The 18,815-nt window shown below is 38.2% G+C and overlaps 3 protein-coding genes and 1 long non-coding RNA gene across 4 annotated transcripts; 3 read left to right on the plus strand and 1 right to left on the minus strand.

Annotated features, from left to right (window-relative positions):
- Window positions 1–284: 284 nt before the first annotated feature.
- On the minus strand, window positions 285–858 carry LOC145726053 (uncharacterized). The gene is made up of 2 exons (XR_014177471.1): window positions 703–858; window positions 285–647 (listed from the first exon to the last, which is right to left on the minus strand). It is a non-coding gene; the product is annotated as an uncharacterized LOC145726053 (long non-coding RNA).
- Window positions 859–1,512: 654 nt separating this feature from the next.
- LOC145726050 (farnesol dehydrogenase-like) lies at window positions 1,513–3,564 on the plus strand. The gene is made up of 5 exons (XM_081975001.1): window positions 1,513–1,733; window positions 1,825–2,062; window positions 2,261–2,484; window positions 2,545–2,694; window positions 3,154–3,564. The coding sequence occupies exons 1-5, from the start codon at window positions 1,626–1,628 to the stop codon at window positions 3,193–3,195; spliced, it is 762 nt and encodes a 253-aa protein (XP_081831127.1). The 5' UTR covers window positions 1,513–1,625; the 3' UTR covers window positions 3,196–3,564.
- Window positions 3,565–9,082: 5,518 nt separating this feature from the next.
- On the plus strand, window positions 9,083–12,525 carry LOC145726187 (podocan-like). The gene is made up of 8 exons (XM_081975159.1): window positions 9,083–9,245; window positions 9,639–10,035; window positions 10,092–10,289; window positions 10,676–10,863; window positions 11,434–11,644; window positions 11,697–11,878; window positions 12,034–12,167; window positions 12,224–12,525. The coding sequence occupies exons 1-8, from the start codon at window positions 9,241–9,243 to the stop codon at window positions 12,364–12,366; spliced, it is 1,458 nt and encodes a 485-aa protein (XP_081831285.1). The 5' UTR covers window positions 9,083–9,240; the 3' UTR covers window positions 12,367–12,525.
- A 2,793-nt stretch (window positions 12,526–15,318) lies between these two features.
- bsh (brain-specific homeobox) lies at window positions 15,319–18,807 on the plus strand. The gene is made up of 4 exons (XM_081974805.1): window positions 15,319–15,868; window positions 17,385–17,501; window positions 17,562–17,780; window positions 18,558–18,807. The coding sequence occupies exons 1-4, from the start codon at window positions 15,481–15,483 to the stop codon at window positions 18,707–18,709; spliced, it is 876 nt and encodes a 291-aa protein (XP_081830931.1). The 5' UTR covers window positions 15,319–15,480; the 3' UTR covers window positions 18,710–18,807.
- Window positions 18,808–18,815: the final 8 nt, after the last annotated feature.

The following is an 18,815-nucleotide window of genomic DNA, read 5'->3' on the forward strand; positions in this document are numbered from 1 at the left end:
TAAAAATATTTGGCCCTAAATACTTTCAGGAGATTCATAAAATTATAACACAACCGCAAACAAAAGTATGCATGTCTTAAAACCAAAAGTAAATAGAAAATTAAAAATTTGTTATTTGCATACTAGCACAGGCGTGGTGTCTCCCTCTGTAGGGTATAAATGGCATATAGACTGCGCCATTAAAGTGAGATCTTCTTGGAAAATTGTGCCTCAAAGCACTTTCAAGAGATGGCGCTCTAGTTGTTAAACCATTCAAAATTGTGTTGAATTTTAAATAAATTGCATTTTTATAAATTTGATTATTATAAACTGCTTTTATTCAAAGAAAAATAGTTACAACAAAAGGATATTATCAAAAATCATGTTTAAAATCCGCCACCAAAGCCTCCACTGCCACGTCCACCTCCAAATCCACCTTGACTACCTCCAAGTCCTCCTTGGCTGCCTCCAAAACCTCCTTGACTACCTCCAAATCCTCCTTGGCTGCCTCCAAAACCCCCTTGACTACCTCCAAATCCTCCTTGATTGCCTCCAAAACCACCTTGACTACCACCTCCAAAGCCACCACCCTGGCCTCCAAATCCTCTTTGAGGAAGACTGTTGGCGTCTTGGAAGAGAGTGGATAAGGCCACGACCACGAAAACAACCTAAAAATAGTAATTTTAGTTAATTTTTCTGTGAAATGAGTTTAACCAAAAATACCTTTAGAGTGTAGGACATTTTTTGTTTTAAAGAGGTACCTGTTAGAATTCAAACTATTCTGAGTGTTATTTTCCCGTGCAATTTATACTAAATTTAGAGAGACTGGTGTTGATAATAGTAAGTAAATAAACCATGATGGTATTCCGAAAATTGCCAGTATGACGAGAAAACCTCAAGACCATATATCGTTTCAAACAGAATTAGCAAGTAATAAAACTGCGGTTGGTGACTTAATTTATACTACCATCTAGTGTAAAAATAGGTAAATTTAAATTAAATTCGGCAAAATTTTGCACATCTGTTATGTAACGCGCTTGTTCAAATAATTAGTGCAATTTGCGGATGTAGCAGAACACCAACTCTTAGAATTACTTGGACAAATAAAAGAAGTGTAAACCCAAAGTTTTTTTTAATATAAGTGTATGCAAATTTTTAAACTTTTCAGTTTCTTGGGAATTTCAAAAAGAAGTTCTGGGGATAATTATTCACCACGTTGTAGAGAAAAAATATTTTTAAAACCCTAAATATAGGTTAATTAAGAAAACTTGCTGCCACATTTTTGAACTTCTTGGTTTTACAAAATTGTACCTACAAACTGTTGATTTAACCTACTTTAGCATTACATCGTTACCAAGTAAGTTACTTTTGTTGCACTGAACCATAAAAACTTGAAACTGAAACCTTGACTTAGTAACAATAATGCCTTTCGATATAGTTATTGATAATTGTGCGAGTTATTATTCTTATGTTCAACCTTCACTCTCTCCAGCAAAGTATTTTATTATAATTACTTGTACGCATTTAATAATATTGCGGAGTGGTAAATTGCATAGTCATTATCTGATTTAAATCCTAATGTAATCAGTTGCGATGATAATATTCTTTTAAAAATACTTCTGCAGTACAGGTACTCTGGGAAAAATATGGTGCTATCAATTGACCAATGGGTTGGAAAATTGGCTGTGGTAACTGGTGCTAGTGCAGGAATAGGGGCGGCTATCAGCAAAAAACTGGTTGAATGTGGAGTCAATGTAAGTTCATAATTTTTATCTAAAATTACAACTAGATCCGCGGTTTTTGTTTGTGTTTTACTATACTACTCTAAATTGATCATTTTCTCAGGTTGTGGGATTAGCAAGACGTGAAAACAAAATTCAAGAAATTGCCAACACCTTGCAGGGTTCCAAAGCCAAATTGTACGCCCTTAAGTGTGACGTTACTAATGAGGAAGAAGTGAAACGAGTTTTTCAACAAATCGGTACCAGCATTGGTCCTGTGCATATTTTAGTTAATAGTGCTGGGGTTGCTATTCAGCACACTGTGTCTGACGGAAATGTAGCCGATTGGAGAAAAATCTTAGGTATCCCCTATAGGTCTGTTCGTAGAGGAAATTTCTTACTGGTTTCCAACTCAGAAACAGTAAATGTCAAGTTTCATTGGTTGAATGCTCACGTGACAATTTGGAGATTCCCACTGCCAATAGACCTTATATATTGTGATTGGTCAAAAAAAGCAGCTTTCAGTTTGCTGATTTTTTTACAACTATTTTTATATTTAGATACAAATGTGATTGGCACTTGTCTACCGTCCAGAGAAGCCATAAAAATGATGACCGCCAACAAAATTGCCGGTCAAATAATCAACATCAACAGCATTCTGGGTCATCACGTCTACCCCATCCCTAAAAGCAACATCTACATTGCTTCCAAGCATGCGCTGACCGCTTTGACTGAAACTTTAAGGCTGGAACTGATAGGGATGGGCTCTAAAATTAAAATCACCGTGGGTCATCGTTTGATATAATGTAATTTTCAATGGTGACAAAATTTCTGAAATATACAGAGTTTGAGTCCGGGACCAGTGGACGAGACTGAGTTTTTTGTGAAAGCCACTATTGGAACCGAGGGTCACGGTCCTTTGCAGTACTTTTTGAAACCCAACGATCTTGCGGAAGCCGTTTTGTATATATTGTCAACGGGGCCCTACTTTCATGTAAGTACTTCTCTGGAAACTGTCTTTATTCCATATTCTAATTCAAATCTTTAAATTGGCAACGTCACACAGATTTGTTAAACAACTGCCGCAACGGATGTGACGTAATCACGTAACTTGTCAGTAATGGTCTATTCCATTCGTGTGTTTAGTGCGAAATTGTAGTGTATTGCCTGTTTCATTGGATAAAACAGGACACACACTACACACTAGTTTTGCTTTAAACTTGCCAATATGAAAAAGTCTGTCAATAATCGATAAAGAGTTCGTGTGTCGAACTGTCAAATAACACCACATCCGCTTTGGCAAAATGACGTGTATTTGTTAGTTGGCCACGATGTCACGAAAGGTCACGAGACATTAATCGAATTTTCTATGATCTGATCATGTGACCAATTCGTTTTGACACAAAGTTTGTAGGATTGTAGGCTTTAAATTAAACATTTATTTTATTTACAGGTTGGCGAATTAATGCTGCGTCCTGTTGGAGAACCGTTGTAACTCTGGTAAACATATTAGTATTTTACAACCATTTAACAGTTGTGTAATATACACAGGGTGTTTTGTCACTAGAATAAAAAAAGCATATTTTTTTTCATATACCTACACAAGAGGGGAGGGAAAGCAAAATATGTTCCCACTAAACGTTCTATCGCCTTAATAAGAGGCTCTGATTAAAATAGAGACATATCCACCCTCTCGATACACGACGGTGGTCCCCTTATTCCGTCATTTGGCGGCTATTCATCCGTTTCGATGCTACAAAGAAACGCGGATTAATAAAATTAAGCGGGGCCACGCCCCCCCGAAGTGCTCGGAATGCTCCCCTTAATCAAAACAAATCTAATAAAACTGCACTGTAATAATAAGGAGATGCCGTGTGTGTGTATATAGGCTAGGTGGAGGATAATTTAATTTTGCGTGTAGGCAGTTTATCTTTGATTCGCTTTTATTCATCCCTCTATCCCCCATTCACCCCCTCGACCGTCCTTAATGACGTTTATGATGGGAACTGGTCTCGACCAGTTTAGCCTGGTACTATTTAAAGTCGATGTTATTTAACAACCCTCCTGGAGCGGGGTTTTTCTTTAATTAAGGCATAACTTGAAGAGGGTTACGGAGAGATAGGAAAGGTGATTCGGGCACAATAGCAGCTCTTATAGCGCTGAAACAGGAAGGAACTCCCGCTATATTAGCACCTTTATCCCGGCTTTATCCTGCTTACACATCTTTTGTTTTGTCGCGGCTTTTGTATAAGTCGAGTGCCTCGCGCTGTGCTGGTAGGGGGTAAAAGCCTTTTTGAAGTGTCCCCCTGTCTTATGTCTGTACTTCTTCTTATTGTCGTAGATAGAGAGTAATAGGTTAAAGGTTTTTCAGTTAAAAATAGAGCAGTAACAGGAATTTTAGATCTGGATAGCACATGCACATGCAGAGAAAGTTTTAGTGGCTAAATTGTTGTTTTTATAGTTAAATTTATGTTTTTGCAAATTTGGCACCCATCTTTTAAGCGGAGTGGTTGACATTTTGGAAATGCGTTCGTTTTGTACAGGGTTCAGTTGCGGGCTAGCGCGCTCTCTTTCTCACACACAGTTATTTAACAGCTAATATGACTCGTGACTTTTTCAATCTCATTTTTTGACAGGTTGTGTGGATTGTTGCTCAGTTGCTATATTAATTAACTTAAGGTGTTAATTATTTAATTAATAGTTTTCGTTAGTGTGAAAGTCTGAGTACATAATAATCTTACATACAGGTGTGGTAAATCCAAAACCGACCATAGGAAAACCGTGTAACTGACAGAGAAACGTAGATAATTGCATGCGTGGGACAAAGACAGTAAACGAAAAAAATACCAAGTAGGCCATATTTTCAGCGCGCTGTTGCCAAAATCCAGCACCGTCGACAAAAAATTTTGTCGGTTTGGTCGGTTTTGGATTTACCACACCTGTATATAGTCAAAATTTTACCCTTTGAGAATGACGTCAAGCAGGTGAAAAAACACGCATGTCTGGAATTAGATCACAAATTTTAACCTACAAATGCTTTGAAAAATTAGTGATCATGAGAGTTTCAGTTGACATCTGGAAACTGTTTCTTTTCGTACTCGAAAAAAAGCAGCACATTTAGAATTAGCATTTGGGCCTTCTCATTGTAGCGCAGCATTTTTATACCTTTGATATTCGTTTAAATCAAAGTGACAGTAAATGTCAACGTTTTTAATTTGACAGGACGACAAAATTAACAACGTGCCTTTTTGGCTAAAATTGTTTATTTCACATGTTTGATATGCGAGAAACAAAGATGTAAAAAGATGACGTCATTCTCAAAAGGTAAAAATCCGACTATATTGTGGTGTTTATAAGTTTTTCTATGGCAACATAAGAACAGTAAGAGAAATCTGGCAACGCTTTACGTATGGGATATTATTAGAGAGCTTCCATGCAATAAAAACTTTTTCTTCAACAAAAGTACTTGGTAAACTAACTTTTTTGATTAGACCAATCACAAACTAGTAACAATGCTGTGATTTACTCAAATACTACCATGTGCACTTATCATAGCTCTGGTTCTATTCATCGTGTCCGCTTTTAAGGGAAACCCACTGCGATCCTTATTTGACATTTAACTGACATTTACCGCCGAAATTATGCGGTGAACGGCTGAAACGATTAACCTTTTCAACAGCCCTCAATGCTCTGTTTAGTGATCGACCCATTAAAGAACCTTACCCAGTTGTAACTGTCCAACAAATGACGCATAAACACTCCGCGTAGGAGTGTGTGTATGTATAAACGAGACAAGAAATCATATCGTCGAAGGGGGTTGCAAAAGGTAACCGGATATTCCGAAACAATCGAGCGACGCTCGCAGTACGGCTTGATTTTACAATCCCCAATTAGGGGCGAAATAGGGGCGTTATGCCGACGATTAGTGCTTGTCAAGGCTTAAGTGACAGGGCTGATACGGAGGCAATGACGTTTCAGGGGACGTTCCCGATTTCGGTTTGACGAAAATTGGTCAAAATTAGAGACCGGATTATCGCTCTCGTTTTGTATAGCGGCGAAAACCCCTCTTTTTAAATAAAGTCCATTCCAGGGCTAGTGTCACTGATGTAATAATTGTCGTTCCTTTTCTATTACATGTGAACTGAGCGAGATGGAAATTTCACGTCATTAACGTATGTCATTTATTACAAATTTTTGACGTTTGTGTCACGTTTAGAAATAACTCCACGTCCGTAATTTGACAATGTGTCATCTGATCAATGTATTTAAAAAACGAATTGGTGTCACGTGACAGACTGTCAAATGACTTTACGGAGTGTGCACCGGCGACATTTATGAATTTTTTCCAGCTGTTATTTGAGTTTTTTGATTTAGTATTTATTTTGTCTGGTTGAATTTGTAATTTTGTGTCTTTTTGACAACAGAATCATATTTCCAAGTAAAATAACTGATCGTACTAAGTTTTACATGAATAGTACTCAAATCCACGCAGACAGTTTCTGAAAAACTAATTTTCAGGTTTAATTTTTGTGTAATTTTCCGAAAAATCATTTATATCTCGCTTATTTGAAAGATCCTGTATAGACACACCGTGTAATAAAAGAACACTAATGAATGGGGCTATCACGTGACGTTTAGCGGGCAGGCCTAAGTTGCACTGTTTGGTGGGTAATTGTCAAAGTTGACTCTAGTTTTTCTTGAATATTGTCACGAATAACATAAGTTGCACCATGTTCCGGTACCTAGTCTGGCCCCGGTCTCCCCCAGTGCACTGCCGAATCAGCGAGACCGGCAAATTGGGGTCATGAGACGAGTATTTAATCGGCGTCTCAAGCCATCGACGACCACCGAACTCTGGGGTCATCCCCAGAGGGAGGTCACGAGCGACAGTCCGAACTTCCTAGTGCCCGGACGGCTCGTTACCCTGTTGCAGTACCTAAAGTAAGTCCTTTGGGCGTGTCGGACATAGGGGCACCCTGCTCGTATCGAGCGGGTACCGCTTGGCGGCACTTCAGAAGGCCTTACGCCCATACCCCCACACCCACGCATCTACACACCCCCTCTTGGACAGTGTTCAATACTAAGAGTTATGCAGCGCCGAATAAAGAAGTCATGCTTGTACTACGTTTGTTGTTTCTGTTCCTGCGCTACCCCCGAAACGTGACATGGTGGAGGCGCCTCGTTTGATCTCGGACTACTGATCTTCATATCAGTAGTCACACCCCAGCTCTACCCCTGACGCTACGACCCTCCCAAAAAATGAAGATGTTGAAGATTTTGAAGGACCAGTTTACAGACTCGCATTTGCCCGAATCGAGTAGGGTAAAGTAAAGAGCGACCTGGAGGACGCCCTAAAGCAACAGAGTCTATGCAGTGCAGATGAGCACAATAATAAGTATAATTTATATTAATTTAGTAAAGGTAAAATTTAACTGAGTAATTGGGTATAGTAGAAATAAGTATATAATTTGCATAGTTGCAGTTTAGTAATAACATTGTCTCAATTTTCTAAGCCAGTGACCTAGGTTCCTTGCTGAGACAGCAAAATAGTGCAAGTATCGTGTGTTTATTTAAAACTAGGTCAAGTGCAAGTACTTGATATAGGATTCTTTGTTTATTAATTTAAAAAATATATATATATTGTTTATTTCAGTGGCCACCGGACGACCTTGTTGCGTCTATCAACGCATTGCCATATCATTTAAGGAAGTAAAGCAGCAAGTCTTGGAGAAGCTGACATCTTCAGATGGGTCCCGCCACGACGGTTCTACTTACACCCGTGTGCACCCAGAGTCTTTTAATAAGTCGAGCTGAAGAAGCATCTCCAAATGTGCTCACGTTAATTAAGAAGAAGTATACATGTCCAATGATAGGTGTGCTAAAGGAGCACGCAAAAGGACACAGTAGGAAGAAGTGAAGCTAAGCGATGAAGTTTGCCGCTTAGAGAATACAGTGCCAAGAGACGGCACTACGAGATGAAGCCTAGGTGAAGCGTTTCCACTTAGATGATGGTGCCCAAAGGAGTATACAATACAATGTGCAGTTGACGTAAATTTTGGCCAAAATGGAGAGCAAGAAGATAGACGCAACACAAGGTTGAAAGGTGACCCAAGGAAAGAATTAATTTTTTTGTGGCTGAAAACATTATCTAGGAATCTAGAAGTAGTTTTAAGAGAAAAGTGTTTATATTTTTGGAATAAAGTTTTTCCCATACCCTCTCTAGCAAATAAGCAACATCGGTTAATTTTAAGATTCATATGGAAAAAGGAAAGACGAGAAATTTATTTTGTAATATAGAATTTTAGTGTTCGGGGCGAACACTTGTTGGAAGGGGGAGATGTCACGAATAACATAAGTTGCACCATGTTCCGGTACCTAGTCTGGCCCCGGTCTCCCCCAGTGCACTGCCGAATCAGCGAGACCGGCAAATTGGGGTCATGAGACGAGTATTTAATCGGCGTCTCAAGCCATCGACGACCACCGAACTCTGGGGTCATCCCCAGAGGGAGGTCACGAGCGACAGTCCGAACTTCCTAGTGCCCGGACGGCTCGTTACCCTGTTGCAGTACCTAAAGTAAGTCCTTTGGGCGTGTCGGACATAGGGGCACCCTGCTCGTATCGAGCGGGTACCGCTTGGCGGCACTTCAGAAGGCCTTACGCCCATACCCCCACACCCACGCATCTACACACCCCCTCTTGGACAGTGTTCAATACTAAGAGTTATGCAGCGCCGAATAAAGAAGTCATGCTTGTACTACGTTTGTTGTTTCTGTTCCTGCGCTACCCCCGAAACGTGACAATATCTCAGGAACGCCTCAAGTTAGAGGTATGAAATTTTTACCACAGACGCACCTCGTTGGATGCCTGGTTCAACAAAAACAAAGCGGCAACCATTAAAGAAAATTTTAAGAACTATTCTAAGACAGAAGTGAATTTCAATATGACGTTACAGTTAATGTCGTCACTGCCACTTCTCCTGGGACAGAGAGAAGAATTCAATAAAATGTAAGTCTAGTTACAAGCATAGGTACATGTTTTAAATGACAAAATGGTGAATGACATTGTGTTACATAGGGGCGTTACTAATGACCAAAAACGCACTTAAGTATACTTTACACCTGATTAAATCCGACCTGAATCCATACCAGTAATGAGGCTCTCAGCAGCCCTATTTTGCAACTCTCATCACGTCTCTAGACGTGTTTTATCTCGGTTCCGAGAAAAAATAATGAGGGCTGATGGCGCTAATTACTTTTTTTGAGTGTTCAAAGGGCCTAGATTTTAGTTTATTCTAGTTAGTATTATAATCATTAATAATATTGTTTACTGGAATGATGATGAGTATGTCTCAGTATGTACACATTAGATAAGATTAAAAGTACAGATTAAAGTTAGTTTGGTTGCGTCGTAGGTACAGGTGGAACATATAGTACATGTACCAAAAACGCTCAAAATCTCAGTTTTTTTTGTAGTTTTTTTAATTTTAAACCGCTTACTGTAGTTGTAAGTTTTTTATTATTCATCGTAACTATAGTTTAAAATGAGGTAAGTACTTTTTAGTTTTAATAAATTACTATTAACAGATTATTTAAGAATTATGTATTGGAATAATTGCATTCTGTGTTCTATCATACTTATCCAAAACCACTGTGTTTTCTAAGTTGTCAAATTCTTTAATAAAAAACTTTTCTGGTGTAAAAACGATGATTAACACTGTATTAATCACGATCAGCTTCGACTTCGTGTTATCATCACTTTGTCCTATATCTACTTCTAAATGCATACAACATCTTATCAGTAATAAATAGGATTAATAAGCAAACTACAAAGTCTCCAAAATAGCCAGCTTTTAAGCCGATTTTCAGGGGTATTAGAACCTTTCGTAATTTTTTAGTGAAAAAAATAATTTGTTTGCAAGTTTATTAAAATCTATTTCAGGCTGCATTTATCCTTTCTGCTGCTACTAACCCCTACCGCCCTTTTCGCCGCCGATAAACTGCCCCTATGCGAAGAAAAATGCACTTGTAGCTACGAAGTGAACTCGGAACAGGCTAAAGTGACATGCGTCAAAAACGTCAAACCGTTGCTCTACAACAACGCCACCTGGTTCAATCTCAGCACCAACCAATCGTACGGCTACCTGGAGCTGACGCTGACCAATCAGAATTTTATCGAATTGAACTTTACATTCCCGAAGAGCGCGTTGACGTATTTGAACTTGGCCAACAACGACATCTACCAGATCAGCGACAACGTGTTTCAGAACTTGCAGCAGATGAAAGTGCTCATACTGAGCAATAACGATTTGACGCTTTTGTCGCCTGACGCCTTCAAGGTTGGTTACTATAACAGTGACATAAGTATAGATTCGAATTAAAATAAAATTTAAAGGGAAAATATCTGCCAGAGCGTTACGATCCCTTGCGGTCATTGATTGAACTAAGATTGGACCATAACAAACTACACACTTTAGACAAAGACATCTTCGAACACACCAGCGATTTGGAAGTGCTGGATTTAAGTTATAATCCTTTGACAGTAATCGATTCGCACACTGAGATAGCTATAGACAGTTTGGCCAATTTAAGGGTAAGTAAAGTCATTTGACAGTTTACAGACATTTCTAACTATCACGTGATGAAAGTGATGTCATATCACCCTGTGTGTGTATATTTTCGTTTGGCAATTTAGTACAAAACTAGTGTATGTGTATTTGGAAGAGTGCCACGTGACGGCCCTACACGAATATCACGTGTCTATTAAATGTTGAATCTCATCACTTTCTAAATCAGCGCACTCTTAAGTCGAAAGACTTCAGTTGATTTGCCTGTTTTAGCCTTTCCTCTCTCTCTCTCTTATTTTAAATTTTGAAGAGAACCGATTACAACTCCACTATAGTTTTGCACTAAACTTGCCACTAGAAAACGTTACAACATATTTTCTGAAAATTAAAAATTTCTGTTTTTTTTGGACAGGAACTCTACCTGCAATACACCAATATATCGACGTTGCCAGCTTATTTGCTGCATACTCCCGCTCATCTAGCGATTCTGGATCTGAGTGGAAATCCCATTGACAAAGTTCCCGAAACACTGAGCGATTCACACAATTTGACCGAACTGTATCTCAACGATACCGACTTTGTGAACATAACTAAAGAGAAGTAAAGTGAACAAAACTGCTTCAGTTCGAATTGAAGTTTTACATACAGATGTGATAAAAATAATAAAATTGAACACCACATGTAACGGACAGAGAAATATTGGGAATTAATGCGCAAAACAAAGATGGAAGTTTAGTAAAAAACTAAGTTTGCCATGGATTTTGACGCGGCCTTGTCACGTTGTCACCAGCGTCTCAAAATTGAGAATTAAGCCAGCATATTGTCGAATATAGATTTTTACCTAATTAGTTATGTTAATTGGATATTAGAAGTTATTTTTGTTCAGCGAAATAAATAGTCCAAAGTTCATTATGACAACATTATGTAACTAATCCAGTCGTTTAATTCAGATAAGCGTCTGACAACTCCGCCGCGACGCCTACTAGATTTTTTAGTGGATTTTCTGTCTTTGTCTCGCGCATGTGATTATCAATCTGTCAATTGTTTTTACCACACCGGTATGCTCGAACTGCATCACGTGATTATTGCATTGAATAAATGCAACCAAGTCTCGTGACAGCTATTCATTTTGATCGTTCACTAGTTGTAACATTGGATTCTTGGTTTCAGTGGATTCTTTAAAGACATCCCAACTGTGAAGGTGTTGCATCTGTGCCACGTTCGAAATTTGGAGTATATCGGCAAAGAGGCTCTTTCAGGTTTAACGAATTTGGAGGAACTGCATATAAGCGATAACATTAGATTGACCGCCCTCGATCATTTCGCTCTAGCTAAAGTAAACGAACGCAATGGCGGATCTATTTGGCCTCAATTAAAAACTGTAAGGATATACGCTTTGGACCACTTAAATGCGAAATCAAACTTATTTGCAGTTAAATTTGGCTAACAATAAACTGGCCTATCTGGATAGTGATTTTTTGGCCCGTTGGGACGCGCTGACGTCACTGGATATTCAATCCAACCCATGGACTTGCGAGTGCGAGAACCAGTGGATGGTCGAAGATTTGATGCAGACTTATTTGAAAATTGAACCTGAAAAGGCGAGCACAATTAGGTAAATCAATATTATTAATCAAAACTTGTGCGTAAAATGTTTGTAGGTACCATGGGCGGAAAGAAGACTTTCAGCCCAAATAACTATTACTTAATCAATTTCAAACTACAACTTGAACAGAAATTACTAAAATTTCTTCTGGACACTTTTTCTAGGTGTGGAGCCCCAGTTGAAATGATTGCCTTCACTTTTCAGCAACTGTACGAGGAACACTACACTATGCGATGCTTGGACAAGTACGGTGCAGAACCCGATAAGGATGCCGCCCTCTTAATTGGGGTTCTTGCTGGTAATTATTTTGTCTAAGTACGTCACCAGCAAAAATGATCTCATTTTTAACTTTAGGGGTGTTGATTGCAATTCCTGTGGTACTTTTTATCCTGTTTGCCATCCAAAGAAAATGGTTTGGATTGTTTAGTATGTGCGATCATTCTCCTGCTGCCTACTCCAGAAGGTACTACACATCCACCAAGGACGATGATTTCTAGTCGAGTTTGTTTGTTTATTAAGTTAGTTCTTTAAGCCATTTAAACAAATTGTTTTTTATTTAGTTTTTTTTAGTATTACGTACAAAGTTTTTATTATATGTTAAGAGTTGCTTGTGTTGCTGATAAAAAGTAAAATGGCCGTGCATACGGCAAAATCAATTCTCGAGCAAATTTGATTTCGTAGTCTGCGATTTTTCCGATATGCGCCGTTTTTCCCCAATACGCTACCCGCAAATTGGTCTAACGAACGCTATTCTGCCCTTAATTTTTTCAATCACGTTCAATTTTACGTGGATAGCTCCAGGATCGGATTGTACAGTATTTTATCACTGCTCCAAAAAAGTTATGATTAAATCCACAGATAAAACAAGGACAACTAATGACGTCACGAGTTTTTTTCACTGCTGTCAAATGTCAAAAAACTTGCATTAAGCGACCCTGCATTAACTGAACAACTTTTGTCTCCCACTTGGTTGCTTATGCTCCTTCCTGCTATATTTTTTTATCATTGGATTCAATTTACATGTGTATCCCCCCGCTTTCTCTCTAATTTCTCAAATATCACAATTTACCGGAATTAATATTGAAATTGTTGTTAATACCGGGTTTAACAACTTTAATGAAACACATTGTTGGGCCAATTACTGTGTCGAATACCGTTCAGCAAGCCTCAAACGTTGATGCTATCCCGAAACGTTCCGGGGATATTTCTGGATAGAGAAGCAATAGCCTATCCGCACCAAAATAGTTTACTTTCTACCAAATTATGGTTGTGTACAAGTTAATTAATAATAACTGTTCTGTAATTCTAAAATTGAATTTACTTTCAAAAACCCTTAAAATATGCAATCACTTTGGTGATCCAAACTGAGTGAAACATTTTTAAGAATCACATGAAGTTACGTTTACTGCAAATTCGGAAACTCTGTCAAACAATATTAAATCAAAAAAGTCGAGTGTCAGTTGTAATAAACACGTGACTTTCAACCAATCAAAAATCATTATTACACCGGAAACCGCAAGTTTAAAACTGTCAAAGATTTTAGTGGTTTGCCTGTCAGTGGTCAAAAAAACAGCTGTCTTTTTCTTGACCAATCACAAACTACTGATTTAAGCATCGAATGTTTGAAGTTAAAGACATTTTCCCACTACTTTAGGATTGAGTCATCGAATTTAAAACACTATTAAATTAAATGAGATACCCAAAAGTAAAGTACTGGTGCGGAAGGTAAAGGCCCATAAACCTTTCCCCCTTGTACATAACCTTAGCGACGCGGATGCGTATCAAACCTTTCTTCCTTCGGCTGTACACCGCACATTGTCTGTTAAACGGGCAATTTAAAGCCGAAATCCCGTTTACCACCCTCCGAATCCCTTGACGGGGTGAACGATCCGCTCCTCCTATTGGTCGAAGACGGCTCCGCCCTACGGAGGTCTGATGGGCGCGCCCCCTTAACCCCCCCGCGGGGTTGTTAGGTAAAATATACCTTTTTGCGGCCGACATTCTTTTATTAGCCCGCGATTTGCGTTTTATTAGTTTCGATTTTTTTTGTGTTAAATCAAATCGTTGTATACGGCCGCCATGTTTGGATATTTGCTTTAATGTGATTTATAGATGGATGTTTTCAAATTGTGTATGTAAATTCTATTAAATTGTATATAGTTTGGGAATCCTTAAAAATGCAATAATAGCAACATGGCGTCTATCCCAGATATACGTCAATATTAACAGCCATGTTGGTTTATCACGCTGACGTAATTTGACAGTTGGTCAAATTGCTATTTTGTCAAATTACGTCAACGTGACGTCTATCCAGCGTAAAAACGAAAGGAGCTAGATTTTCAAATTCGACATATTTGTATCTACCTACATTTATTTTCAATCCTTTTCAGATCTTTCAAAGCGGAATTCTGTCACGTGAACAAGTAAAATGCTTAGTTTACGCAATTTAGCAAAGAAAAATATATTTTTTGGTCGAATTTAATGTTAATTGACTCTTCTTTTGTTGCACTTTGGTGCGTGTGTTATTTGCTCCGTAAATTTGCTGTCATTGGTTTAACTCTTAACTTATACTGTTAGCAACATTGTATTTCGTATGATCTTGATGTTATAGTTATTATTACATCACGACACCAAAAAAGTTTGAAACAAAAACGAAAAATAACATAAGATAGTGGGTGTCAGGAAATTACATTTCGTTGTTTGGTTTGTATTGGACACACATGACCGCCTTACGTACAAAAAACCCGAAAGCACGTGATACCTGTCATTCATTAGCTGTACTTTACAAATGTCAAACGTCAATATTCAAAATACCAACTATTTACGACCAATAGAAACACTGGCACAGTAATGTCCACTATCCGCCATTACCACAGTGAAAATAAGAATTTAAACCTGTTTTTACTATATTTATGTACTTAACTCTTAAAATAAAAGTATAAAAACGTGATTTTTCAGTATTTTATGATATACAGGATTGAATTTTCCGGGTAGTTTAGATTGGTGAAGGAGCTTTGACAACGTTGGCGTCGTCGAGATAACAAAAGGGCCGAATCTAAGCCGTAATAGACTTGATGAAGGCTAATCGGGTTTAGGGCTGTAACTCCATTAAAAGGACATTTTCCATTGTGCCACTGGGTTGTTTTCGATCCCGCTCGAAATAAGCTGGGAGGGTAAAGAGGGTGCCGCTTTGACGACATTCTCGCGCTTTAATTAGTTTACGAAAGACGTTGCGGGCTGCTTAGAATGTGACCCTTGATGCAAATCAAAGTTAGTTTAATGTGATGCAATAGTAATTGGTTTTACACTTACAATTCAAAGAACATACAAAAAAAAAATGATGAACAAACATTCTGCTGCCTCGTGCCATGTCACATATCACCCCCACCCTGTCTAAAGCGCGCCAAAGTCACCCCCCATATAGCAGAACGAGCGAGACTCAAAACTTCTTTCCCCGATTACGGGGGTAGCAAACTGGAAAATGGGGCGGTAACTCGCGCTATCATAGTCGGCCTCTGCCCAATATTGGCCAGTTAGTGTTCGGCGTTTGTTTTAAACGTTTTGGGTGCTTCATCTCTATAAACATGTATAAAGTTTAATTGTTTGACAAAATGAATCGCAAAGACTTTAGTTCGGATAACATTACGCAAAACAGAACGAGTTTTCTGATCGAGGACATTCTGTACAGACAAAAAAATGGTGATCATCCACGCTCGGATTCATCTGCTTTTTTTTCTACTCATTTGAACAATAATAACTCCAAAGTACCCTTAGAGCCTCCAAGTAGGGCGTTTCATTCCCCTCAAAAACACCATCAGGAAAGTGGTTGTAATAAAGACTTTGGGGCGCAGGGGTTTTTTCAAGGAAATTTGGTGCAAACTGGTGGTGTGCCCGGGTTTCAAACTCCGGATAACGGTTATATTCAGGTGATGGGCGCTTTGGGAGCTTATCTGGGTACTCCCTATAAAAATATAGGCGATCCATACTTTCTGACACAAGGTATATTAAATTTGATTAAAATTTGTTTTTCATAGCTAAGCTAGAGCTTTCTCAAAAATTACAAAAAATTAGTCAGATTTGACTGAAAACAGGGAAAGTTGTCTGGTTACAATCATATTTATTTATCGTGCTATATGTTAATAACCCCTAATTGCACCGTCGTGTCGTTTTGTAAGCCTAGCTTGTTAAAGTGTGGCTTAGACCCTTAGACTATGACAGTAGTCAGGTAAAAAAGTCACACTCTTAACCACATTTGACTTAAGCTTCGCTTAAAGTAGGACGGTGCAAATGGCGGTAAGTAGTATTAATATAAGTAATGTACAGTGAAAATAAATCGACAAAACAAAGACAATTTAATTTTTGAAAATTGACCATCACGTGACCAAATAAACTGGTTGAGGTAAGACATTCTCTTTTCATAACTATTGTCAGGGTAGTATGTCAGTTGTCATGTTGTCAAATAGTACTGTATCGATCAATCTCTGAAATACGTCTGATGTGTTTTAATTCGTAAGAATTGCCTTCGTTACGTGATGGTCAAACTTTCGTGAATCGGACTATATTAGCATATCCGTTACATATTATGTAAAGTGTTTACAGTGTCTATCTCATTTTAACTCATCCTGACCAAACAGGATGCCCTATATGTTACTACAATTTTAAAATTCAGGTTCACTTCTTTCAATATACGTATTTTAATCCATCAAAGGTATGTTTCACATTAAACACTCCGTTTTCTATTGGCAAATTCAGTGTATAACTAGTATATTGCCGTACTATTTTAATGACATTTGATAGAGCAGGATACAAGTAGTTTAACATTCAATATACCAACTTGCCAATGGAAAACGTTATGAGTTTATGAAACCAATTATTTTCAAATGTCAGATTACCTATATGCTATATAATCGCGTTTTTAATTGGCAAGTTTAGTGCAAAACTAGTGTATCTGTACCCTGCTCTATCAAATCTCATTGAAATAGTATGGGAATACACTGGTTTTGCACTAAACATGTCAATCAAAAACGCCATAAGTTAAGATAATATACAGGTACGAAAATTTCAAAATTCTCCCTTAGATAAGCGAGTATTTGGCCACATTCATTTTCTCCGAGAGCGAGCAGAGCTTTTTTGACGTCACAATGACGTAATTTGACAGTTTCTCAAATTATGGTTTTGCTAAATTACGTCAGAGTGACGTCAAAAACGCTATGCTCGCTCCATGGAGCTTGAAAACTAATACTGGTACCGTCGCAGCTGTCAAAGCAAAGTTAATTAAGTCAGGTGGTCGGCCATCTTAATTTCCTATTTAAATTCTGCTTTACATTGATGCCAACCAATAAGCTAATATAAAAATGAATTCTCTAGAAGTTTCAATAGGATCCAGACAGATAGTCACGTGATCACTGTTGATATATTTGTAAACCAAATGAATCATATTATGGTCAATACTGTCAAATGACGTCACAAGCTTCTTAGTAATGTGTTTTTGTATTGTAATATTGATATTTCATAGGTTTACCGTTTCATCCGACTTTATTTGGAAGTTCAGCCAGCGAAATTTCCTTGAACGCATTGAAACACTGTCGGAGAAGAAAAGCGCGCACAGTATTCAGCGATCCCCAACTGACAGGTTTGTGACATTTTAGCAGCATCTTCGATGATATCGAATGTGATTGTTTGTCCTTCTTAGGGCTGGAAAAAAGATTTTCAGCCCAACGCTACCTTTCCACCCCTGAAAGAGTGGAACTGGCAAACGCGCTCAGTCTGAGCGAAACGCAGGTGAAGACGTGGTTTCAGAACCGCAGAATGAAGCACAAAAAACAGATGCGAAAGCTGCAAGAAGAGAAAGCGAACGGTATTCTAAAGAAAATTGATGGGAACGAGAAGATTCGAACAAGCATGAATGATAGTAAGTGTTTATTTCAGTACTTTTCAATTATTGACAATAATCAAAGTTAAACGGCACGCCACTGTTGAAAATTTCCCGGAAAAGACGAAAATCAAATCAAAGTCCCTGAACTCTGCAAATTTCTTGGCGTGACCATCTTAAACATCAATTAGGGGCATCTTTAGAAGGGAAATTGCCGACTGCTAAGATGGCGGACACGGGAGAGGGATGGTTGTTCGGTTAATTCAATAAGGCGAATCACGTAGGGAAAGTTTCCCTTTCCCGAGGTCGATTATACGAGACTGTCGAGGTTTTTCCGGAAGGCAAATTATGAGCGAGAAAAATAGAATCCGCTTAGGAAAATAGTGAAACCCGAACTGCGCGTAATACCCGAGGGAGTCTATTAAAATGGTATTATAGGTTTTGGCCCTTTGCCGCTTTTCTTACAAATCCCAAATTAGGAGTTAGTATTATTTTTGAGCAATAATTTCAGTTGATTAGTTTTTACGCCTAATCAAACCTGAAACTGTGATTTTTTTTTTGATTACTTTTAGGAAACAGAAAGGATTTAATTTGTAGGTAGTTAAAATTTAAAAGATATCACGTGATCCTACATGTCATACAAATAAGAGACCACGTGATCTGGAAAAAAAAATCACGTGACATCTGTCAAAAATTCCTAATTTTCAACAGAGATAATCAGATAATGAAATGGTGGCAATAGACTAGAGCGTCCATGCTCAACAGTCAACGATTCTCCATTGTTTTCTATTTAAAAGCATTTTTTATTTATTTTAGATTCTCATCAGCAAGATGGAATGTTGCAGGTGGGCGGGGACCAGCCCCCGAGCAGTTCAGGAACAAATTCGGACTTGAGCGATTGCGAAAGCGACATTGACATAGTCGGAGACGCGGGTAAACACATGGGGTACAGTTTTAAAGGGACATAAACTTCGGAAATTGCTATTGTTTTTTTTTTGTTATTGTTATAGTTTTGGATGTAGCAAAGTGTACTGTATAGTTTCAATAAAAAATCGGTTCAATTACATTATCATG

Source organism: Ips typographus, linkage group LG3 (assembly GCF_016097725.1).
Source record: "Ips typographus isolate SLU linkage group LG3, UJ_Ityp_2.0, whole genome shotgun sequence".
Classification (NCBI taxonomy): Eukaryota; Metazoa; Arthropoda; class Insecta; order Coleoptera; family Curculionidae; genus Ips; species Ips typographus.